Source organism: Sarcophilus harrisii, chromosome 4 (assembly GCF_902635505.1).
Source record: "Sarcophilus harrisii chromosome 4, mSarHar1.11, whole genome shotgun sequence".
NCBI classification, from domain to species: domain Eukaryota; kingdom Metazoa; phylum Chordata; class Mammalia; order Dasyuromorphia; family Dasyuridae; genus Sarcophilus; species Sarcophilus harrisii.
This window is the reverse complement of record NC_045429.1, coordinates 453,240,075-453,266,246: the sequence shown is the minus strand read 5'-3', so window position 1 is coordinate 453,266,246 and position 26,172 is coordinate 453,240,075. Positions and strand designations below refer to the sequence as shown.

Genomic DNA, 26,172 nt, shown 5'->3' with positions numbered 1-26,172 from the left:
TCATAGTCTAAACATCCAGAAAAATGGTGTTGGCTGGTCCCAGATCCAGTGAGACCCAGTGCGACCCAGTGCAGGAGGCTAAAGGCCCCGGCCCCAACCGACGCTCTCGCTCCCCCATCTTTCTCGCGCTCCATAGTTATTTCATGGTTCTGAAATGGGGTAGCTCCAGGCAGCCATGAAGATGCTGTGTTCTGGTCCCCCATAAGGAAACGATGATTTCTGCACGCTGGGTTTGAGCATCTAGCAAAGGATGGGCTGGAAAGCCGTTTCTTTGTTTTCTGTCAGGACGATATCATATCTGCACATCTGTGGCCTGAGAAGGAAGAACATCCATCAACGAGCATTATTAAGCCTGTCCGAAATGCCCGGCGTCTGCCCGGGCACCGAGGATACAGACAAAAATAAGGAAGGCCCGGCCTTCAAGGAGCTTCCGTTCTGAGGGAGATCCCTCCACAGAACAAAGGACCTGAGGACTCTCCTGGCCGTATCGGACCGAATATATAATAGTTTATCCCCTTCCCCGTTTTACCTTTGTTTCTCACTAGTCTTTATTTTATTAAGAGTTTTTCTTGTGTGTATCCCAGACCTACAAGCTGAATCTCCCCAACAGAATGGAAGCAAAAGTCATTATTTTGCTCTCTCAAGGCGTGCCGATAACCAGCATCTGGAGAGCACCTTACATTTGATCCTCACAACAATCCCCAAAAGAAAACAGAGGTCATCTAGAATCTAAACTCCTCGAGGGCAGACACCTTACGGGTTGCTTCAGAAATCTGTGTTGACCCACTTCTTTCCCAGAAGCCCCCTGTGTGGGTCAGATGTCTTCCACAAGTGTCTGCAGTATTGACATTTTAGAGCTGGAAGGGATGTGATCCGTTGGGTTGCCAAGGAGATATAATGCTCATCTCCAGCCCTATTTGACATATGAGGGAATAAGGGCCAGAAAAGTGATAGGAAAAGGTGAATGCCTTTCCTAGGTCACACAGCTGCTGAAAATGTACACAGGCCCATTCAGACTACAGTCCCCCTCAGGCAAACATCAGCAACTGCCATCAGTTTGCCTTAAGATGCAACACCCAACAAAGTAAGGGATATCCCAGAGCTGAGTTATCTATCCCATTCTTGGGTTCATTACTGAACAACCTGCCATATTCCCTCCTGAGGCCATTGGTCCCCTTTACTCCCTCGCTTTGGAAGCTCTCGCTCTGTCCCCGGAGCAGTCATTGGACCTGTTCTGACCCTCACGTGAGAAGCCCCATTGGGCAACCGTGCTGCTGTCCTGCTTACTTCTCAGGGCGAGTGATGGGTCTCAGCTTTAGCCAGATGATCCTGAGTTTGTACTTGGACCAGATCACAGGCCCAGTGGAGAACACCAAGGAGATGCCCTTCACCTGGTCCACATCCTGGGCAAACCTGGCAAGGAGACTCACTTGCTGATACTTCTGAAATGTGGCAGGTTCGCTGGAAAAGAGAGATAGGTTTTTCAAAGAGATATCTTGTCATTAAATAAGTCAGCCTCAAGGAACGTGAGGATAAGGATGTACCACATACACGGACCTCCGTACGCTTGGGTCTTGTCCACCTATCTACACGTACACGTGCTTTATCTCTGTGCCCCCATGTATCTGTGGCCTCCCTGCTTGCCTCCACACCCTTCTCCTGTGGAGGCTGGCACCTGAGCCTGCCCAGCCAAAGCCACTGGGCTTCCTTTGCTTCTCATTTCTCTCTTCTACTCTTCCATTCCCATCTTCCCTCTGCCAATCTGGCAAAGCTGACTTTGATCAGCAGATATCACAGGATGACAAATTTGGAGCTGGAAGGAACACTTAAGGGCCAGCCAATCCAACCCACTCATTTTTACAGAGAAGGAAAGTAAGGATCCCAGGGAGAGGTGCCCGATGTCCCAGAGCAGGAGAGTTGGGAACCGAACCTATACTCGTCGACTAGATGTAATCTGGGCAGAAAGCTTTAAATCTATGACCGTGTGAAGCTGTTTCTGCCCTCAAGGATTCTAGAGTTGATTGGAAGGATTATTAATTTTTAAGTTATTTTTATTTTCCCTAATTATATGTAAAACATTTTTTGTTAATTGTGTACATTTGGTTTTACCTATTTCTATATGAGTCATTTTGGGAGATGAAAATCAAAAAAGGAAAAAACACAAGAAAAAAGCAAGACCGCGGACCCCGGAGGATGGGTCGTATACAGGGAGAAACACAAAAAACACAAGAAAAAGTCTCTGTAGATCTCTTCCTGGATGTGGATGGTGTTTTCCATCCATCCTTTTTGGGATTGCCTTGGATCCCTGGACTTCTAAGAACCAAACTATCAGAGTTGATCATCACACAAAGATTATTAATATTAATGTTGTGATTCAGCCATTTTTTAGTCATGCTCAACTTGTGACCCCATTTGGGGTTCTCTTGGCAAAGATACTGAAACGTTGCCATTTCCTTCTCCAGCTCATTTGATGGACCAGGAAACTGAGACAAACAAGGTCCAGTGATTTGCCAGGGCCACACAGCTAATAAGTAGCTGAAGTCAGATTTTGAACTCATGAAGAGGAGTCTCTGTGACTCCCAGCCCTGTGCTCTGTGCTCTCCGGAGCCAGCTTGCGGTCCCAACTCTGTCCACCGCACTGGGCCGAGTCTCAGGAGTGTCTAAATGGGTCAATGTAAATAAAACTGTATGGAACACATCTCTGAGGTGCAGGGGGAGAGGAGCGTGGTACTGTGAGCCTCTGGGCTCTGAAGGCTATAGCCGGGACTTACTGGAGACCAATTTGAGGATTAATGGGCCATGTGACAGCAGTGGGAAAAGGTGAATGGTGATGGAGAGAGCATATGAGGGAGAGCGCAGGAGGCGGCCTCACTTCTGGAGCCAGAGGGACCACTTGGGCTGCAGTCACCCAAGGAGCCCCAGCAAAGCTTTGTCCTTTATCCAGAGAGTCAAAAATGGTCCCGAGAGAGGAACTTGGCAAAGTGCTGCTCACGCCCTTTAACAAGATAGCCAAATACCCCCCCCCCCACAAAGATACACGTGAACACTTACATAGGTGTGTGGGTACGTGCAAGAACACAGGGATTCCATGACATGCAGACACACACACACGTGCACCCAGATTGCAGCACATGCACCCAGATTCTGACACACACACGTGCATACAGGTTCTAATACATGTGCACACACATGTATACCCAAGTTACAGCACACACATGCACACATGTGCCCACACATAGAGATGCATACATACACACGAGCGACTGTTCACTATGTCCTGTTCAGCCACCCCTCCCCAACTTACTGACTGATCTTGGACTCTGTTGTGTTCCCAGCCTGATCGGTTAACTTGATGGTGATGTAACCTTTCCGCGTGTTCTTGTTCCAAGTCATGATGTCCACGAAGTAGTGATATACTGCAAAGAGGCAGAGCCTCGGTCAGAATCAGGCCGGCTCCTTCCGTATCGGCCCCAAGGGCAGCGTCTCCCGAATGATTTCCCGTTGTCCTCTCAGACTCTTTGGGTTAGGATTCCCAGGAGAGACAGGAGGCCTCCTGGGGGCCGGGTCCCTGTACCCAACATGGGTTTGGGCCTGGGTTTTCTTATGTTTTTACTTAGAAATAGAACCTGGTTCTCTGTTTGTTGCCCACTGAGTCTGAGCACTTGTGGAGGAGAGAGGAGCCTTTGACATCAGGGTTATGCTGGTCCCAGCTCTACCCCCCTGCACTCCCTGCCATGATGAGTCTGGGGGCTACATCTTATTTCTCTTTGAATCTTGGTTCAACTCAACAAGCCTTTATTAAGTTCCTGCTATGGACCCAGCCCTGTGCTAGGCATGGCAGACACAAGACAAAAAGGGACCCGCCTTTGCTCTCTAAGGACTGGATGAAAATAAGGCACTTAGAAAAGCCAGCTTAATTGTTTTTACATTCATTTGGGAGTAGGAAGAATGGAAACACTGAAGTGAATCAAGCAAGACCCTCATGATTCCGCTGAGCCTGGAATGGATCCGAGGAGTCCAAGATGTGGGTGTGAGGAGGGAGAACCTTCCAGGCCAGGGCCCAGCCTGTGCAAAGGCATGGCAGTGGGAGAGATGTCCAGGAGAGGGAAGGACAGGTGGTCCACACCAGGAAGGTCTTTGATGGCCTCTAGCACCTAGGACAGCACTTTGCCCAGAGTGACTTCAGGAGCCGGCATGATGAGATCAGAGCTGGAAAAGAGCTTATCGGGTCCCATCTCCTCATCGAACAGAGCTCCAGAATGGGGAGCTTGTCTTTGGGGGACTTGCCCTCAGCGACACAAGCTCATTCCCTCTGTGCCTCCACTGACAGTCTTCAGAGTATATGTGGCTGGGAAAAGTCGTCCCCTCTGCCCACTGGCCAGCCTTCAGGTGACAGACTCATCATCCATCGTCAGACCCAGCTTGGAAGCTTGGGCAGAATTTGTTCTCGGCCATCAAAGCCTCTGAGACAGGGGTCCTCAAACTTTTTAAATAGGGGGCCAGTTCACTGTCCCTCAGACTGTTGGAGGGCCGGACTAGAGTAAAAACAAAAACTTTGTTTTGTGGGCCTTTAAATAAAGAAACTTCCTAGCCCTGGGTGAGGGGGATAAACGTCCTCAGTTGCTGTATCTGGCCCACAGGCCGTAGTTTGAGGACCCCTGCTCTGAGAGGTGGAATTGCCTTCCCACCACAGGGCATCCTTGCCTTGAGAAGGACTTGGACAGAGACTCCGACCCCGAAGGCCAGCTGGATGGTGGGCAGATGGATGGAGGGATGGGTGAATGCACCTCTCAATTCACCACAAATCCCATTCTCATCTGTGGGTGGGGACAGCACACTTTTCCCCACAGAGTTTCATCAGCAGGAGAACATCAGTTGCCTGAGACGTCCCCGCAGACGCTGAGCATTTCTTCTCCGCGCGTCTCACCTTCCCTCCAGCTCCTCTGCAGAGGTGGGAGGTGGGTGGAACGTTGACGACAATTGTCAGATTTTTTTCCCAACGTACTGAATAATGTTACTGATTTTTTTCTTTTTTTCCCTTCAGATAATATTCTTTGTTATATGAGAAGACTCTTTGGGATGGAGGATGGGTCGTATACAGGGAGAAATCTGTATTGTTAGAACAGATCAGTAAAAATGGATTTAAGATTTTTTCTGTCTGCTAATAAAAAGGAGACACTTTTCCTTGTAGAGCCCATGGCTTTGTGTTCTAACCTCATGAATCTCACGCCGACACACCGTCCCAAGCAAAGGTCTGAACGTCATAACTCCTGGACCCATTTGTGGCTCTTGCGCTAAGGCACCAGCTTCAATGATTCATGGGAAATCTGCTTTCTCTCCATTGTCTTTTTCCAATTGGAGCAAAAAAAAAGTGCATAAAACAGGAGGTAGCAGAGAGGGGGCTTTCAATAATTATATTACAGAATCTGGGAAGTAACAGGGGAAATGGAGGTAGGTAGAGGCAGGGGTGAAGGCAGTGGTCAGATACCCACAAGCTTGGGGGCCAATGTCATGGGAAGCCCGGAGACTTGGGGTACTGGTGCAGCTGCCATGTGACAACTGGGTTTTCAAATAGCAAATGCTGAGATTGCAGATTTAGAACCAAAAAGAACCTTGAAGATCATTCTCACTCAGCTCCTGAATTTTATAGATGAGTAGAGTGAGGGCAGATGAGGGGTTAAATTGCTCACGCAAAGACATCTGGGTAAACTGTCCAGATTCTGAAGGTAGTTCCCCTTTTCCAGGAGATCTGCTCCGATCTCCCTGGGACTTAGTGCCTTGAAATGATTTTGTACTTTCTCTATATCCCCTGCAGTCTTCTCTGTCTCCACGCCATTTTCCCCAATAGAATATTGCTCCTTATGGGCCGGGATGATTTCATTTTGTCTCTCTATCTCAAGCACCTGGGACCTGACATTCAGGAAGGGCTTAATAAATGCTTGTTGAATTGAACCGAATTACAGGGATTGGTTGTCATGGAGTCTCAAAGCCTGAGACTGAGGCCCAAGTTTTCATTGATTCAATCCCAAGACCTCAGTGCTCAGTCTGTCTCCTTATTGATCTGACCCACCCTTGGGGAACTAGATCTCAAGCACACTTTTTGAGGGACATTTGGGGGTAAAGCAAAGAGCGCTGGTCACTCACTACAAAATGGCTTTTCATCGGCTGTATCAAAAAAAGCTTTTGTCACAGGCGGGTCCTTTAGCAATGAATAGTTTTTCCACTGGTCAGCATGATAACCTATGAAGGCAAGGGGAAACAGTGAATGTAACCTGACTGTAAGGGCAGGAGGTGGCGCAGTGAATAGAGCCAAGCCCGGAGTCAGGAGAATCTGAGTTCATATCCAGCTTTAGACAGTTATTAGTTTGTGGTCCTGGGCAAGTCATTTTACACCAATTGCCTCAGTTTCCTCATCTGTAAAATGACCTGGAGAAGGAAATGGCAAACCGCTCCAGAATTTTTGCTAAGAAAATCCCAAAATGGGTCATGAAGTCGACTAAACAGCAGCAGACCTGGTTGTACATCTTTAATTTTTCCTGGACATCTGTGACTCAGTGGCAGGGCTTTCCCTTCAATGAAGCAGATTGTGACCCTTCTATGCAAAGGCATAAAAAAGTTATGAAAGGAAAAAGCATTTATTTGGCACCAAGTGTTGCTATGACCACAGATGTGGAAATGGATGCTCTCACACAGGAGAGCAGGAGGTCCAAAAAAGGCTGGCTAAGGAGTCCTTCATCTCTTGTCACAGCAGTGTTGTTTTTTCATAAATTTGGAGCCAGAGAGGACTTTAGAAGAAGTCATTTGGTGTAAGCCTTTCATTTTATAAACAAGGAAAGTAGGGAGGTTCAAACCCCAAAGGAGAATTCGAACTCAGTTCCTCTGACTCCCTACCAAGACTCTTGGCACTACAACACCTGGGTACAAATGACAGAATTATTAAATTAGAAATGGAAGGGCTCAAATCCAACCCTCTCATTTTATAGATGAGGGAACGGAGGCCCAGAAAAATTAAGACGCCTGTATAAGGTCACAAAGAATTCCCAAGAAAAAGAATGACAGACCCTACTTTCCAAAATTGGAACTCCTAATAGGATATGAGTCCGTAGGACACTTCAGGAGGTTCATCCAAACCCCATTGTGTCTGGTATAGTGGCTAAGCCACTCATCCTGGAATCAGGAAGACCTGAGTTCAAGTCTTACTTCAGATACTTACTACCTGTATGGCTCTGGAAAAATCTCCTAACCTCTTTGTGTTTCAGTTTCTACAGCCATAAACTGAGGGGGTTGAACTTGAGAGCTTCTGCAGCTTTAAATCTTTGACTCTATAAACTTTAATTTCTTTTTCTTTTCAGGGAACATTCCTGCTACTGTGAAGGGTGTTGAGTGTCAGGATATACTTTATGTATATATATATATATATATATATACATATATTTTTTGTGTGTATATATATATATATATACACATACTCAAATACATATTTTATATATATGCTATACTTTATATATATATACTCATAATATATATACTATACTTTATATATATATGTACTCAAAAACATCTATATACTATACTTTATATATACACTCAAATACATATATACACACACACTATATATACTCAAATACATATTATATATACACACACACTATATATATATACTCAAATACATATATATATTACATATACTCAAATACATATATATTATACTTCATATATATACTGAAACACACATATTATATATATATCAGTAGACCAATTCATATTATACTTTATATTTATTATATATATATACTCAAATATATGTATACTATACTTTATGTATATCCTTAAATACATATATTTTATATATATATATATACTCTCTCTCTCTCTCTCTATATATATATATACTCAAACACATATTTTTATATATACATATATATTTATGTATGTATCAGGAGACCAATTCATAGTGTACTTTATATATATACTCAAATATATATATTTTATATATATACACACACACATATATATCCACATATCATTTATTATTATAACATTTGCATGGCACAGTGTGGTGGCGTAGGAAGCACCCTGGTCCTGGAATAAGAAAGGAACAAGACTGCAGGAGACTTAGGTCCCCTCTCTGAGCTGCGGTTTTATGATGTCCCACTTAGCCGAAGGGGTATAAACACCTAAGCACCCCGAGGCACCTGTGTTACCCGTCTTTATATTCTCAGAAATTACTGTTTGCGGCAACCTGAGCTCCAGAAGACTAACTCACACTTAAGTTTTCTCAGCTCTCCCAAGACCCGACCTGAGCTCAGAGACTTCTTAGTAAACTCTTCCAGGTGGTAAAATACCCCCTCAGCTTTATCACTCTGCGGGACCCGAGTCCGGTTGCCACAGGCCAGCCGGTGCCCATCATTCTTACACCCAAGAGACTCTGTCCTTTGCACCAAGTGTTTTCCCAGCTTAGTTCAAGGTCCCCTTGGGGAAAGGGCACTAGGAGCCCAGGCTTCCATCACTAACACCTGGAAAGAGAGCAGGCTTACCCAGGTGCGGACAGGGCCCGGGCTGGCCGTCCCCACAGCTGATGCACTTGCCGTTCAGGTAGTCGCTGTAGGACTCACAAGGGTAAGCGGTGATGTCACAGCCTTCTTCCAGAGACGACAGGTACAGGAAAACAGACCTCTGGTGGTCACATTTGAAATAGTCAAACCCTGCGTTACAAACACAAGGTCAGGTTACCTCTGAGCGCTGACGTTCACTCTAACAGCAACGGGTAGAGTCACAGTTGGCTCACGTTCAACAGGGCAGGGCCCCTCACAGGTGACCCACAGCTTCCCTCTCTCGGCAGGGAAGAGTCTGAGGACACTGAGTACAGCATTTCTGCCGACCTCGGAGACCAAGTCCACGGCAGAAGTAGGGCTGAATGAGCCCTGAGCCGCATCACGTCCAAGCCCTCATGTTACAGATGGGAAAATGGAGGCACAGAAAGATCCAATGCCCGGGACAGACTCCGGCAGCTAGTCACCGTCTGAGATGGGATCTGAATGGAGGTTTCCTGGCACAAATCCCATACTATTTACTAGGCCAGACTGGCTCCTGAGTGGTCTGAGCCAGAGCTTCGATTGCAGTGGGTGACGGGTACTTTGCCACAAGATGCCAAAATTTAGAGAGTGAAGATCCGACATAACAGAATTTAGCAAAGAGTTAACAAGAATATTGGAGGTAGCTACTTTATCGGCCCAACTCCTCCTCCGCTGGCTACTTTCCCATCTTGGTCAATCCTGTTCACCCCGGGTGGGAGCCTAACTATGACCTAAAGTCTCGACTCCATGAGACCCTGGGGCCTGGAGTCTCCTGCAGGCCTCCCCCCTTATTTATCTATGTATAAGTCATTTCCCCACCCATTAGCATCTTGAGGGCAGAGACCGTGTGGATTGTTTTTTGAATGGAGGGAAGATTTGTTTTACATTCTTGAAAGAATGGGTGTCCCCTTCCCTGGATTGGGAACATCCCTACAGGAGCCAGATCAAGCCTTTTTATGGGGTTTAGTTCTACATTCTAGATCCCTTCTGGATCTTGCCCGATGTGGTGGGATAGCAGCTCCTAGTTCAAAATAAACGTGCCAGATTCACAACGGCCAAACCGACAAAAGGTAGATTTATCTAGGGGGAGGGTTACAGACAAAATGAAGGGATATAATAGACACCAGCTATGGTAGACATGAAATAGACTTGAGAGAGTATATAGTTAGAAACAGAAAAAGACAAGTTCTCCCCGGGAACTCACAAATAACCAGGAGAAACAAAGAACTCCATGAGGTGGGAGAAAGCCATTGTCTGGCAGGTTAGACTGACCAGCGTTAGCTAGAGTAAGGAGAAGAACGGCATTAGAAGGAAGGCGAGAGAAGGAGAGAAAGAGAATACCTCAGAGTGGGCTTAGTCCTGAAGAGAACTTAGCAAAGATTTTCACCATGAGCAGATCTTTTATAGAGGAAATTTATGCTTAGGGTTTTCTTATGGAGACCAGAGATATAAAGACCAGAATTCAGAAGGAGGAGTCAGGAGCCAGATGGAATGTACCCGACTAGAGATATGTTCATCAATATCTCCCTCCCTCTTTAAATAATTTGTTTTTCACATCTTTTTCTAGCCCCTCAAATTTGGCTAATACTTCATAAAAAAGACTGTTAACCTCTACACAGATTTCCTTATATGGGATGGATAATTAATCCCTGAATGCTCTACTGATTCTTCTGAAGGGGTCATACTAGGAGCGAAACTACCGTCAATTGTAACACACGTTCTTCCTTTCCCTGCCAACAACCTGTCCGAAGTCATTCCATTTTCTCATATTATTCTGCTAGTGGCATCTTTGTTATTCCCTTCACTGTCTCTCTGGTAGAATTTATCCAATCAAATTTATCTATCGGATTAGGAATGACTCAAATCCCAGACATATCTAGATTTCTAGCCTTGAATTCATCGGTTACTGTCCTTGCCTTAATTCTTCCCGATTCAATCTTTCTTTCTTCATCAAACACCAGGGTAAAAGGAATAGCCAGTTGGATTGGAGGACGGGGTCCACTCGGTTCCCAGGCAAAGCAGGTTTGAGAGAGCTGCCTCCACCATGTCCCCCATATTTGCTCGGGGTGTGCTCATCTCTAAGGAATTGCCCCCCAGTTCCATTTCATTCTCAGGTATGTAGCTCTACAGACCCTGGATCGGGAATCTTTCACCCCGCCATGGCAGGCAAATGGATTGCTTCCCAGAGCCAGAATAAGAACGGTGTAGTTGTTCATTCAGGAGGCTCAGGAGCAGAAGCAAGCGGGAGCCCTCTCCTCTCCCACTAAGTCCAAAGGGAATGGGAACCAGAGAAGGAAGGTTTTAAGGAACTGGCAGGTTTTAAGGAAGATCAGTCAGAAGATGAGAAAAACCTCAAAGAAGAAATAAAATCGGCCTATAATAGAACAGAAATCCTTGTAATGGGACAACAGAGCGCCGACCCAGGTTCGCATTTCTTCATTAATATTAATAAAATCACTACCCAAAGATGCCTTCTAATGCAATGTTTCTCACCATTTTCCAATTACAAAACATCTGTACTTACCACCAAGTATTGTTTGGGGACAGCCGGGTTGATCCAGTCCTCCATTTGGATAGAAATCGATATTTCCTAATGTTTCTTTGAAGCCAAAGACTAAAAAACAAAGAAATCATCAAAACACAGCAGGTCTCTAGGCTGCTTTTAACTTATTCAAGCTTTTAAACATGTTATTTTATCTGCAGAATGAGGGACAGGCAGGATAGTTATTAGAATGAGTATTTCTCTTAGTATTATTAACATTCCTATTTTTCAAATAACAAACTGATGCTCAGGGATGTCCAGTGACTTCCCCCATATCCTATAGAGCTACTTGAAGAAGCATGTCCATAGCAGACTTTAAAGTTACCCATTTCCCCCCAGGCAAAGTTTATCCATACATCTGGTAAGTGCTTATATTTCTTCGAATTTAAAAAATCCGCCAATATTCCACAAGACATCTGATTAAAAATATCTATAACCCAGAAAAAAAAGAGAAGTAATGTTTCAGAATCTTTTCAGAAGACATGGGTTATGGTCCCAATCCTGACTTCAGGCTATGTCTTTGTGGGCCTCCATTTTCCTATCTGTAAAATGAAGCAGTTATGCTAGATCAGTTCTTCACCTGGGCTTTGTGAACTTGTTTTTTTTTTTTTTTTTTTTTTGGTGAGGCAATTGGGGTTAAGTGACTCGCCCAGGGTCATACAACCAGAACATGTTAAGTGTCTAAGGTCAGATTTGAACTCATGTCCTCCTGACTTCAGGGCTGGTACTCTACCCACTGTGCCACCTAGCTGCCCCTTGTGAACTTGTTTTTTAAAAAATATTTTGAAACCCCTATTTCAATATAATTGGTTTCTTCATATTTATATCCTTATGGTTTAAAAATATATTTTTTTTCCTGAGGGCTCCATAGCCTTCCCAAAAAGTCCAGGACATAAAGAGAATAGTAGCTCAGGTTTTTTTTTTTTTTATCCCTCTTACATTCTATTGGTTCCTTATTATTTTTCACCAACATAAAATAGCTGGAAAGAAATGATCGGGCAGTTAAGAAACCAGGTCCAGTTTTGACAAGTCACGTCCGGCTCTACTACAGCAAAACATCAATCTCAGTTTGCTTTTGTTAGTTATTTTAAGAGACGCACGTCAGTCATGGACAAACCATCCTCTTTGGGGGTTTAATGAACTAAGCAAACTGAGCTGCCAAATTTGTCTCTCAAAACCCTCGCTAGGTCTAACCCCACAAGCTGAGATCTAATCATTTATAATATTTTAAGTCACCAAAGACTTAATCCCAGTGCCCCCCAGGCTGCACACCCATCAGAATAGACACATTACACTGATTTTCTCCCTATCCTCCCCCTCCCAAGGTTTCTAGAGTTAGGAGTAAACAGACAAAACCTATGGCAGTACATACAGTCGGTATCTGAGTGGATGACATCAACAAACTGGGCGTCCGTGTGATCCAGCCGCTCATTTGGGGGCTTCCCATTGAAGAGGGGTCCTGCGGGATCCAGACCTGGAATAGAGTGGGATGGATCTTGGAGAGGAATGGCCATCAGGAAAGGGCCCATTTTCTCTCCGTACAATCAAGCATCCTTGTTCTGGCTGTTTGATGGACTCAGAGATCAGAGCAAAATGGTCTACTGCACTGCATTGCTCACCAAATGGGTGAGTGCTTTGGAGAAATGGCCCAAAGTCCTATCTGCCCAAAGCAGCAAATCCTCAGATCTTAGAGATTTGGAGCTGGAAGAGATCAAGGGAGCCCACAAACATTGATCCAAATCTAGAGGGGATCTTTGTGCTGATCCAATCCAAATCCCTCTTTCTTTTTTTTAATATTTAATCTATGCAATGAAACATTTCCATAATTTAGGACAATAAAAAGATGATTGTACATGAAACTATAAATCTATTATGCACAATTTGCTATTCCTTTCAAATATACAACAAAATTATCATGGTTTTTTTTTCTAAATATATTTCCATACTGATCATGCTATAAAAAATCAGATCAAATGGGGGGGGGGAAATGAAAAAGAAAACAACAACAACAAATGGAAAAAATACTATATTGTGATCCACATTCAATCCATAGCTCTCTCTTTGGATGCAAATGGCTCTCTCCATCCCAGGTCCATTGGAACTGGTCTGAATCACTTAATTGTTGAAAAGCGCCACATCCATCAGAGTTGATCATCATATAATTTTGTTGTTGCCATGTTCAATGTTCTCCTGGTTCTGCTCACTTCACTTAGCATCAGTTCATGTAAGGCCTCTCTGAAATCAGCCTGTTGATCGTTAAATCATCATTTCTTCTAACACAGTAATATTCCATCACAAATCACATACCACAACTTGTTCAATGATTCCCCAATTGAGGGGCACCCTTGTAATATCCAGCTCTTTGCCAGCACAAAGAGAGTTGTTATAAACATTTTAAAACATGGGTCCTTTTCCTTTTTTTTTTTCTAATCATCTTTGGAAATAGACCAAATAGTGATATTTCTGGGTCAAACGTTATAGTTAATTTAATCACTCTTTGAGCATGATTATCAGACTACTCTCCAAAATGGTTGGGTCAGATTACAACTCTACCAACAATGAACTGGTGGTCCCAATTTTTCCACATCTCTACAATATTTGTTACTTTCTCCTTCTATAATTTTAATCAATCTGACAGGCATAAAATGATACCTCCAGGTTGTTTTAATTTGCATTTCTCTAATCAATAATGATTAAGGGCATTTTTTTCATATGATTACAAATTGCTTTGATTTCCTCATTTGAAAACTTCCTGTTCAGCAGCACTGATTAGTAAAATTGCTTTGTTTCTGAGCAATTTGCTCAAAATCACCAGCTGCATCTCTAGGAGTTCAGTTCACAAGGTATGGAAATTCCCGAATCTTAATTTTCTAATGTAGCGACTGTTATAGTTTCGCCAGTGTGGCAGTCATTTAAAAAGTTTTATTTAACCTCCTTTTCTTTTTCTTTTTTCTTTTTTTTAATTATAGCTTTTTATTTACAAAACATATGCATGGGTAATTTTTTTCAATACTGACGCTTGCAAAGCCTTCTGTTCCAAATTTTTCCCCCTTTTCCTCCACTCCCTCGCCTAGATGGCAGGTAGTCCCATACATGTTAAATATGTTAAAATATATGTTAAATGCAATATATGTATACATATTTATACAGTTGTCTTGTTGCACAAGAAAAAGTGGATCTAGAAAGAAAAAAAAACTTAAAAAGGAAAACAAAAATTCAAGCAAATAATAGCAGAAACAGTGAAAGTGCTATATTGTGGTCCACACACATTTCCCATGGTTCTCTCTCTGGGTGTAGATGGCTCTCTTCATTACTGAACAATTGAAACTGGTTTGAATCATCTAATTGTTGAAGAGAGAATCCATCAGAATTGATCATTATATAATCTTGTTGTTCAGTGTACAATGTTCTCTCCTGGTTCTGCTCACTTCACTCAGCATCAGTTCCTATAAGTCTCTCCAGGCCTTTCTGAAGTCATCCTACTGATCATTTTTTACAGAAAAATAATATTCCATTACATTCATACACCATAATTTATTCAGTCACTCTCCAGTTGCTGGGCATCCACTCAGTTTCGTTTCTTGCCACTACAAAAAGAGCTGCCACAAACATTTTTGCACATATGGGTCCCTTTCCCTTCTTTAATATCTCTTAGAGATATAAACTTAGTAGAAACACTGCTGGGTCAAAGGGATGCATAATTTGATAACTTTCTAAGCATAGTTCCAAACTGCTCTCCAGAATGGCTAGATGCATTCACAATTCCACCAACAATGCATCAGTGTCCCAGTTTTCCCACATCCCCTCCAACAATCATCGTGGTCTTTTCTCGTCATCTTAGCCAGTCTGAAAGGTGTGTAGTGGTACCTCAGAGTTGTCTTAATTTGCATTTCTCTGATCAATAGTGATTTGGAGCACCTTTGCAGATGACTAGAAATAGTTTCAATTTCTTCATCTGAAAATTGTCTATTCATATCCTTTGACCATTTATCAATTGGAGAATTAGCTTCTGTTTTTTCTAAATATTGACACAGTGATGGTTATCTCAGTCTATAGAGGTTGAACAGGACAGCTTTTTTTTTTTATTGAGATCTTGCTGATTCTACATATAGCAGCTAATAAATACTTTTTAGTCTTCTTAGCTGTTCACTTCAAAGTATTTTAATAAGATCTAGAGAAACATCACTATTTGCGGGAGACCAAAGAAAGGCAATACAAGGTTAATTTAATTTCATCAATATCTGTAATCACATCTTACAACTTACTGTAAAATGGGTTCAAAATCCCTTCTCTCTTTGTTACTGTCTTGTGATCTTTGGCAAATCAACTGACCATTTTGAGCCTCAGTTTGTTCATTGTAAAGGAAAAGAGTTGAACCAGATCATTAGATGATGACTGAGGTCACTTTAGCTCTAAATCATAGGATTTAGATATAATACATATTTTTGCAACATGGTTAATATTGTCAATACATTTTCAACAATAAACAATCTTCACAAATAAGAATAAAAATATTTTTAGTACACGGACATCATCTTGTTCAGTTTCCTTGTCTTACAGGTGAAGCAGTGAATGCCAAGAGAGGCTAACATGACTTGCTTAAGAAATTAAAAACAAAAATTAAAAAAAAGAGAAGTGCTTACTTTGGCTATTATATTCTTATTATTTTCTTATTATTCTTATTATATTCTTATTATTTTCTTATGTATTAAAATACTAGTCATTTGTAAGAACTTAAAAATAGATTTTAGTGATATTATTAAACTTGCCTTTTGTAAAATAAAAAAAAAAAAACCAAAGAAAACTCTCTTTATATCCTTTAACCATTTATCTATTGGAGAATAACTTGTATTCTTCTAGATTGGATAAAGTTTTTTATATGTTTTAGATATGAGAACTTTATCTGATAAATTATCTATAATTTCCCTCCAATTTTCAGATTTCCTTCTTATCTTTTTTTTTTTTTTTATTTAATAGCCTTTAATTTACAGGATATATACATGGGTAACTTTACAGCATTAACAATTGCCAAACCTCTTGTTCCAATTTTTCACCTCTTACCCCCCCCCCCCCTAAATGGCAGGATGACCAGTAGATGTTAAATATATTAAAATATAACTTAGATACACAATAAGTATACATGACCAAAACATTATTTTGCTGTACAAAAAGAATCAGACTCTGAATTATTGTACAATTAGCTTGTGAAGGAAATCAAAGATGCAGGTGTGCATAAATATAGGGACTGGGAATTCAATGTAATGGTTTTTAGTCATCTCCCAGAGTTCTTTTTCTGGGTATAGTTAGTTCAGTTCATTACTGCTCCATTAGAAATGATTTGGTTGATCTTGTTGCTGAGGATGGCCTGATCCATCAGGACTAGTCATCATCTAGTATTGTTGTTGAAGTATATAATGATCTCCTGGTCCTGCTCATTTCACTCAGCATCAGTTCGTGTAAGTCTCTCCAGGCTTTCCTTCTTATCTTGACTAATTTTTTATTTGAACAAAATTTTTTAGTTTAATGTAATCAAAATTATCCATTTTACACCTAACTTTGCTCACTATCTCATTTATTCAGAAATTGTCCATCTATCCAAGTCTGACAAATGATATTTTCCATAGTCTTCGAATTTTCTTGTAAAAGTTCTCTTTATATTTAGATCCTGTATCCATTTTGACTTTATCTTGGCAAATATAAGATATAAGATACTGGTCTATACCCAGTTCCTGCCATTCTGCTTTTCAGTTTTCCCAACAATCTTTTAAATCAAATAATGAATTTTTATCTGCAGAGAATGAAACAGGGAGTTGATATCCATGAAAGTTTGGAATGTAGGGAAACTCTGACCAGTCCTTATTGGATCCAGGCCACCTGGGCCAGGTAGGAGAACAACGTCCTCAAGGATTGACTGAATGGCTGAAACACAGCTCCTGAGCTTTGAATGATGAAAAAGGATGAGTGGAAAATGAAGAAGGGCAAATGCCATATATATTCAAGGAAGAAGGCCAGGGAGAAGAAGGGGAAGAAAAATGAGGAAGAAAAGGAGAAGAAAAAGGAGGAGAAGGAAAGAGAAGAAGGAAGGAGAAGGAGGAAGAAAAGGAGGAGGAGGAGAAAGAGGAGATGAAAGATGAGGAGGAGATGAAAGAGAAAGAGATGGAAAGAGAAGAAGGAAGGAAAAAGCAGAAGAGGAGGAAAAGGAGGAGAAGAAGGAGAAGTGATTACCAAGAACCAGCAGGGCTTCCTCCAGAACAGCTGAGGCAAGAAACACCTACTTTTTCTTACAAGGTTAACAAGCCAGTAAGTCTGTAGACATCAGAGACAACTGTAGATGCGGACTGCACCGAGCAAATTGGCTAAGATCTGTTACGCTGTTTGGGGGGATGAGGGGGGTAATGTGGGATACACAAGAGTCCGGTTGTGCTGGGAAGAATCAGAATTTTTTGAATACCCTCAGAGTCATTAATGCTTCCAGATCACCCGAGAATAAGGACATTTAGGCACAGAGGGTAAGGGACTTGCCCAGAGTCACACAGTTGGGTCAGAAACCAGGTCTTTCGGACTCTGCCCCGTATCCAAACCACTTTGCCCGTGGGTGTGGTGGCACGCCACTGTGTGGTAAGAAGTGGAGAATGGGGAATTCAAAGAAACACTGGAAGATCTGTGTGAACTGATGAAGAAGGAAGTAACACGAGGCATTAAAGCCTTACCCCAGGGGACAATGGGGTAAAGTAGAAGGTCACCAAGATGAGCTAGACTGAAGTGACTAAAACAGTCGTAAAAAGTGAGAGGAAAGATGGCACCAGGAGCAGAAGGCCCGTGGTTCGGGTCCCACCACTAACATGGTGGCCGTGTGATCCTGAGTAAGTCACCTAATATTCAGACCTTCCCAGCAACCTGATATGCAAAGGACACGGTGATCTGTATGGGGAGGAGGTTTTTTATTCTTATATCAAATAAAGATAAGTACATGGGACAACTAGGTGGTGCAGTGGATGGAGCACCAGCCCTGAAGTCAGGAAGACCCGAGTTCAAATCCGGCCTCAGGCACTTAACGCTTCCTGGCTGTGTGACCCTGGGCAAGTCACTTAACCCCAATTGCCTCAGGAAAAAAAAAGATAACTATACATATAGATATCTATCTATATTGTCTATGGTATATATTACACACACACACACACACACATATGTATATATTTAGATGTGTGTGTACCCACATATTTAATTAGGGGTTGACCTTGTGGGGAGCCCCAGAGTTCAAGCAACATTTGGGCACAATTGTCCATGAAACAAAACAAGCTGTGTTCAGGCCCCCAGAAGCCTTACCTGTAATTCTTCCAATTTTCCCATCATACATCTGTCCAACAAATCCGGCTATATGGGCCCCGAGGCTGACTCCAATCATGTAAATGTTGTCAAGAGATGCTCCATTGGCCTGTGATTCCAAGAGGGAGGACCATCAGGCAGGCAAGCGGCAGCCGTGGGGAACATTAGGCAAAGTTTTTTCCCCGGTCTTAATCCCCCCATGACTCTGAAAAAACCTACATGGATGTCTTTTAAACCTTTTAATCTTCCAAGCCAAAAACAAAAGTGCACCCACATATATGTACTTCATCAGAGCAATCCAATCCAATCCAACAAGCAAGTATTAAGCACCTACTGTATGCGAGACCCAGAGGCTGCTGAGGGCTGGACTTGAGCTCGGGAGGACCTCTCCAGCTGACCCTGGACACACCACTTAGCCTTTCTCAGATAGTTCCCTCACCTGTAAAATGGGACTAATCACAGCCCACACCTTCTGGGGCTGTTGGGAGCCTCTACTGGTATGTAGTGTTGTTGCTGGGGAGGACCAATGACCTCATGGGCCGGTTTCAACTTGCTGAGGAATTGCATTTAAACGAGGCAGACTCGCACAAAGTCCTCGGCCCCCCTCCCTCCTCCAGTCACCGTAGTCTAGAGGCAGGATGAAGGTCAAGATGGCTGGCGATGGGACGCGGTGGATGGCCAAGGGTGCTGGATGTCTGGCCAAGCCCTGAGCGCCCCGCAGCTGCCTTTGGAAGGGTCGCGCTCATCCGCCTGAGGGAGATGTCTTTACGTGCTTCGGGTCCGTCCCATCCCCCTGACTCATCGGTGGGTTTGTTACCCTCAGCCTATGTTAGCCCGGCTGCCAAGATAGGCAAATAAAGCCCTTTGTAAGCGCTCAGTATTACAGATGGGAGCCATTTTTATTATCTGATTAAAATTGTTGTGTAACATTTAAAAATAAAGAAGTGGGGGCTTGGGCCCTTTTGTATTTGTCTTTGTTTTGGGGGCCAGCCAGTCACCAAAGAGCTGTTTGACTCAAGAAGAAAGGGGGTTACAGCCTGGGAGAGAGAGAAGGGGGTGAAGAAGGGCAGCTCCCTTATCCCCAGATGGCAGGAGCGTGGCTCCCAGCACAAAGGATGGACTCCCGTGATGTTCTTATGGGATGACCAGGGTAACAGCCCCTCAGGATGGAGAGGCAAGGAGAGATTACGATAATGACAAGAGCCGGAGTTTCTTTGGCATTTACGATTTGCAAAGCGCTTTACAGAACAGCTCTTGGAGGGAGGGACCCTTCTTACCCCTAAGTCACGATAAGGAAATGACTCGGGGGGGTTAAGGCCAGAATCACACAGCTGCACCCCAGGCCTTCCTGAGTTTGGGGCCAGAGCTCTGTCCACTGCACCTCAAAACTGCCTCCACCAGCAGCAGGTGCTGCCGACAGCCCAATAATGACAGTGACCACTTAGACATCCCTCACAAGTTCCCCAGCACTTGACAAGGGACACACTAACTCACTAGATCCTCTCAACAACCCTGGAAAGCGGGGGCTGTTATTATCCCCACTTTACAGATGAGAAAACTGAGGCAAGCAGAGGTTAAGTGTCACACAGCTAATTAGTGATAGAATTTGAACTCAGGGTTTCCTTGGGGCTCTGTCTCTGGCTCACCAGGCTGTCAATGCAAACAACCTCCATGTTGCTGAGATTATTGAATATTCGAGTATTGGAGCATGTGCTGGGGAGTCCAAGGGAAAATGAAAAAGTCTCTGGTCTCAAGGAACATTTAGTCATTAGGAGGAATGACGTAGGAAACCCGGAGAAGGTTTCCATAGGAAGGCAGATGAGCTGAGCCTTGACGGATTCCATGAGGAAGGGCTGAGAGGCGTGGGCATCCCGGGCAGAGGGAACAGGCTAAGCAAAGGTGTGGAGATGGGAGAGGAGCAGTGAGTGGGCCAGTCTCTTTGGAACACAAAATACATGAAAGAGATCCAAGCCCAGTGAGGATGGCAAGACTGGGGTCAGACCTTAGGGACTGTGAAGGTGAAAGAAAAAAAAGAATTAAAAACCAAATAAAAAATAAAATAAAAAAAAAGTAGAGGATAAAGGATATTCCATCTTGTTTACGGGGTAATAGGGAGAATGATGTGCTCTAGGAAGGACATTTTGACACCGTATGGAGGACAGACTGGAGGTAGAAGAGACTGGAAGCCAGGAGAAACTCTTGGGAGAGTGCACAAAGGGATGGGAACAGGGAGAGGGCCGAAGGGAATGGGACCCTGGCCCTTAGGGTACTGAGAAAGGAGAATGGAAGGTTAGAGTGATGTCTTTGCCACTCAGGAGACCCCACAGTGCCCTGGGCCCAGAGCTCATCTTCCTGAGTTCAGATCCAACATCCGACACTTACTAGGTATGTGACCCTGGGCAAGTCACTTCACCCCACGTACCTGAGTTTCCTCACCTGTAAAAGGAGCTAGAGAAGGAAATGGCCAAGTACCCCAAAATCTCTGCCAAGAGGACCCCAAAGGGGGTCACGGAGAGTCGCACATGACTGAAAAAATGACTTAACAACAAATTTGCACCTTACTCCACTGGGAAGGGAAGAAGGAGGGGAAGTGGGAGTCATGTGCCTTTCTCCCCTTTCCCCTGCTCCCAAAGACCCTCTTGGACATCCTGCCCCTCCTAGACCCTTCACATGTCACCCCAGCCCCAAGGATCTGGGCCCACTCAGCTCACCTCCCACGGGTTATGAGAAGCGGTGTCAGGGTACCATAAACTGCCCATCTAAAGGACATCAGGAGGACCCGAGTTCAAGTCCAGCCTCAGGCACCCCTGATTTCCTCCAAGAAAGGGGGCAGGCGGCACCTTCTGTCCCAGGGACAAGCCCCTTACCAGCATCTGGTCGATGGTTTCAGCCAGGATCTTGGCCACCTGCCTGGTGTGCCTGAAGGCCGTGGAGTAGATGATGTGGGTGGCTCCCCGGTTCCAGTCGACCACGAGCACGTTCATGTCCTCCATGCGGAGCAGGCCCTCCACCAGCTCAGGCAGCCAGACTGGCGGGGAGCCCGTGGGCCTGAAGCCGTGGATGATGAAGGTGGTCTTCCTGGTCAGGTTGAAGCTCTCGGGGAAGGGAGACTCAAGGGCTTTGGCGCAGGTGGCGTTCTCCCGTGTGTACAGTAGCAGTCTCACCTTGAGGTCTGTGCCCACGACGGCGTTGTGGAAGTTGAGCTTGGTGAACGTGAGGCATTCTTCCTCTGGCTCTGAAAGTCAGAAGGAGAGGGGGAAGTGACTTGGAGGGATTGAAGCGTAGGGGGAAGAGATGGATGACGGGGGGTGAAGTTGGCTGGAGATGTCGGCTCTCTGTGGTCCCACGATACCTTTCGCTTAACCTCTGGCCCTCTCGGGACCGAGATTCCCATTTTGAGAAGTACCCATAGCCATTCGTTTCCAAACGAGGCTACCTTTGGTAAATAATGCACTTTTCCTAAAGAGGCCCTTGCCCTCCATGTACCTGAGCCACTCCATTCCAAGAGCATTCCTTTCCTGGACAGGCAGGGACAGCAGATAATTTTTTTTTTTTTTAACAAAAGGTAAAATTGAAAAATAAGAAACCTTATTGAAATGATACATAAAAGTGACTTTTTTTTAAAAAAAAAGACATTGAAGCAATTGAAAAACCATTAGCTAACCTGATAAACAAAAGAGATAAAAACTAAATATCCAAAATAAAATAAAATAATCCCAAGGGCATGTTAACCAGAATGTCTCGTCTTTTCCTCCATATCCACATTTCTTACAAACTTTTCTCTTTCTGTTATGGGTCCCGCCCCCTTTCTTTGTCACCTGGTTCACAATCTGGCCTTCTCGCTCTTTCTCACATACGATATTACAACCCTCCCCTGTCCTTGGTCCTTTATATAAGCTGGTCCCTCACATTCTACCTCTGTCTCTGTGCAACCCTTACGCCCTTCAAAGTCTATCTCAAGTTGGAGCTCACATTTGGAACCAAGACATAAAGGAGGAAAAATAAATGCTTGCTGAACTGAAAGGTGGAAAAAATGAAGAACGAATGTTTATTGGATTGAATGGAATGGAATTGTGGGAAAAAATGAGGGCAAATGTTTGATGAATCCCAGACAGAATGCACGAAGAATATGCTGGTTGGTTTGGATTGAAGCTATTTTACGGCCCCAGACTAAGACACTGAAGGGGAGACACCGTTCTTTGATAGTCTGTGGCCTTTTCTCCGATTGCCAAAGTGGTCGCCCACAGCCTCTTTGCTTTATAATCTAAAATCTACTATGTTGTGAGCCAAAGTTGTTGTTCTGGTTGCGAAGAAGGCACCGGTGGCTGAAACACGCTGAACAGGTTTTGGAAGCTGTGCCTTTTCCAGGGGAGTTTATTTGATGCTTGGTGAGCTAATCTTTTATTCAGGCCCTTTGTTTCAGTTCCTTCTAAGTGCTACCTAAGGATGAGGTTAGACCCCATTCTCCAGCTCTGGGTCCGGCTTCCTTGTTTGTGTTCCACATTTATAGAGCGCCAGTGAGCTGTACGCTGGGCAGAACACTCACATGCAAGTACAGTCAGTCAATAAACCTTTATTAAGCACCTACTATGTGTCAGGCATAATGCTAGGGAGACAAAAGAGGGGAAAATCCCTCCGAGAGCTTACAGTCCTGAAGCTCGACATGTGGTCCCCCAAGCTGACAAACCAGGAAAGCACCTAACACGTGGGCCACTCCCTCTGATGACTATGAACGAGATCCACCTGTTAGTCAGTATTTGTGCGATAAGTTTTATTTGCCATATCTCTGATTTAGCCAAGCTGAGGAGACTTGGGGAAAGCCCAAGCTAGATCATCTGTTGGGCTGTGTTAAGAGGGGCATCCCAATTTACAGATAAGGAAACTGAGGCTCAGAGGAGTAAGATATCAGAGAGATCATCAGAGCCAGTTTTTCTCTCTTCCAAGTCATATATTCTTTCCACCAGACCACATAGCCACTACATATCAGGAAGGAGACCATACAAATTTACTGCCTCAAACATAGGATCATGGGATTTAGGGTTTGAATTCAGAGCTGGAAGAGAGTCTAATCGAACCACAAGAAAATTGTGGCCCAGAGAGAAGAGGTGACAGAATCAGAGCATCCCAGAGCAAGAAGTCCTTAAAGACCATCTAGACCAATGAGGAAACAAACACAGAAGGGATTTGCCCAGTCTGCAGGTGACAAGTGACAGAGTCAACCTCTTAAAGAGAGTTCTGAGAATGGATTCAAGGGAAGAAGGGGAAAATAAAAGAGAAGCAAAAGAAAAGTAGAAGGAAGAAAATCAGGAGGGCTTTATCGTTCTCTGATTCTACAAAAAAGGGAATGAGAGCAAAAGGAAACACAGATCTAGGAGGTAGAAAACCAAAAGTTGATCCCAGCAACGTATAATATCCAAAGCACGATTGTGAAATGGAGCTCTCTCACATGGCCTTCAGCTGTCGTCTGACATTTTTATTTTTTAACATCCACTTCTTAAAATTTTGAGTTTTGAATTATCTCCTCCCCTCTTGCCCCTCTCCCAGGGGTGAGAATGCGAGCATGTGATATCTATTATACATGTGAAAGTGGGACAGACGTGTTTCCATATATGTCATGTTTCCAAAAAGAAAGAGAGAAAAATAAAGTAAAAGAAATATGCCTCCCTACTTATGTTTGTAGAACTAGCTACCAAGGTAGTTCTTACCTTGTCACTTAACTCTGCTTGCCTCAGTTTCCTCATTTGTTAAATGAACCGGAGAAGGAAATGGACAACCACTCCAGTACCTTAGCCAAGAAAATCCCAAATGGGGTCACAAAAAAGTCCAACAACTGCCCCAAAGCAGCGACAACAAGCTCTTATGGAAAACTAAGTCCTGTGTTGGATGCTGGGAATGGACGAGGTGGAATAAGACTTTGGCCAACTCAAGTGGCCCATGACACTCAGGTTTAGAACCGGGAGGGATTCAGAAGTCACCTGCTCCAAGCCTTTCCTAGTCCTGAGCAGCCTCAGACTGCTGAGAAATGCAGGTAATGCATTTCTTAATTGATAGAAATGTAATTTCCCGAGTTGGGCTCATGACATCAGAGTGGGACATTTCCACTTTTCTGTAACAGGTGAGTGTTCATTTCTTTATCTGCTTTGCCCTGAAACAAGATCTCACACCTGAAACTGTCCCAGTTCTGGCCTGGGAGGCCAAAGTTCCTCCCAGAAAAAGGCTCTGGAATTACCCTCATTCTTATCTCCCTCAACTGCTGTAGTGGAGCCACCCAGGCCACTCCCAGGGACTCTTTCCTGCCCAGCCCTCCCCTGACTCAGAATCCTGGTCCCTCCTCCCCCAAGCTCGAGTCCAAACCTGGGGAGGCTCGCTCCCTGGCTCTGCTGGCTAATATTCTTTTTAACTCAGGTGACTTCCTGGACCAAATTTCCTGCTCCTTTATGAGCTCCTGGCCCCCCTCTCTCAGGTCTGAGGTTTCTTGCTCAGGACTAGGAAAGACTTGAACTGGGTGACTTCTGAGTCCCTCCCGGTTCTAAACCTGAGTGCCATGGGCCACTTGAGTTGGCCAAAGTCTTATTCCACCTCATCCATTCCCAGCATCCAACACAGGACTTAGCTTCCCGTAAGAGCTTGTTGTCGCTGCTTTGGGACAGTTGTTGGACTTTATTGTGACCTCATTTGGGATTTTCTTGGCTAAGGTACTGGAGTGGTTGTCCATTTCCTTCTCTGGTTCATTTAACAAATGAGGAAACTGAGGCAAGCAGAGTTAAGTGATTTGCCCAGGATCACACAGCTAATATGTGTCTGAAGACAGATTTGAACTCGGGTTTTTTCGACTCCAGTATCTTAGCCAAGATATGGAATATCTATCTATCTATACAGATTCTATACATATAGAATATGTATCCACTGTGCTGCCCAGCTGTCTGGGAACAAAATCAAATATATTCCTATATAGAATTCAAATATTTCTATAAAAGCATTCAGATATATTAATATACACACACACATATATATAAATTTTAAAATTCCTTACAGCTACATACCTGCTGATTTTTATTATTACTATTTATAAATATTTGCTGAATTTACAGGATATGGAAAAGTGACCTTCATTCACATACTGTGCATCTGTGTTCTAAGTGTTACTGTGCACTAGGAATTGTGCTAAATGCCAGGAATAAAAAAGATAAAAAGTAAGTGGCCCATTCCTTTGGAAAGCATATTAACTGGAAAGACGATACATACATAGAAAATGCCATACGATAGAAATGCAAGGTGGGAGGTCCTAGCCGGTCTGGGGGCATCAGGAAAAGTCCCAGGTAGAAGGTGGCAGGGGCTGAGCTTTATAGGGAGCTAAAGGGTAAGAAGAAAAAGGGAGGGCATTTCAGGCACTGCCTGCTGCAAAAGCGTGAGAATGGATGCAGAATGGAATGTCACGTCTGAAGGAGACGGGAACAAGCATTTATTAAACACCTACTGTATACCAGCCACAGCTACCAGCTCATTTGATTCTCACAACAGCCCTGTTCTGTAAGGTGCCCCATTTTACAGTTGATGCAGCTGAGGCAGAGTTTAAGGAGTTAAAGGCAAGCTTAAGATCACATACCTAAGATGTATCTGAAACCAGTTTAAATTCAGGACTTCCCGAGTCCCCTCCCAGGGTGCCATTCCCTGAATCCTCTTGCTGTCTTCCCTTGGGAGGAGCACCATCTTGCAGCACTACTTTCT

At 43.8% G+C, this 26,172-nt stretch overlaps 1 protein-coding gene across 1 annotated transcript in view; it reads right to left on the bottom strand.

Moving 5' to 3' along the window:
• Positions 1 to 224: 224 nt before the first annotated feature.
• The window catches only part of LIPH (lipase H), a 28,695-nt gene continuing 2,747 nt past the window's right edge, over positions 225 to 26,172 (bottom strand). The window contains exons 2-10 of the mRNA XM_003770284.4: positions 21,312 to 21,679; positions 18,445 to 18,553; positions 12,491 to 12,592; positions 11,101 to 11,190; positions 8,538 to 8,705; positions 6,145 to 6,240; positions 3,305 to 3,416; positions 1,288 to 1,461; positions 225 to 313 (exon numbers count right to left, since the gene is read on the bottom strand). Coding sequence (XP_003770332.1) covers positions 241 to 313; positions 1,288 to 1,461; positions 3,305 to 3,416; positions 6,145 to 6,240; positions 8,538 to 8,705; positions 11,101 to 11,190; positions 12,491 to 12,592; positions 18,445 to 18,553; positions 21,312 to 21,679 — 1,292 coding nt within the window. The 3' untranslated portion in view covers positions 225 to 240. The remainder of the gene's footprint in view (positions 314 to 1,287; positions 1,462 to 3,304; positions 3,417 to 6,144; positions 6,241 to 8,537; positions 8,706 to 11,100; positions 11,191 to 12,490; positions 12,593 to 18,444; positions 18,554 to 21,311; positions 21,680 to 26,172) is intronic.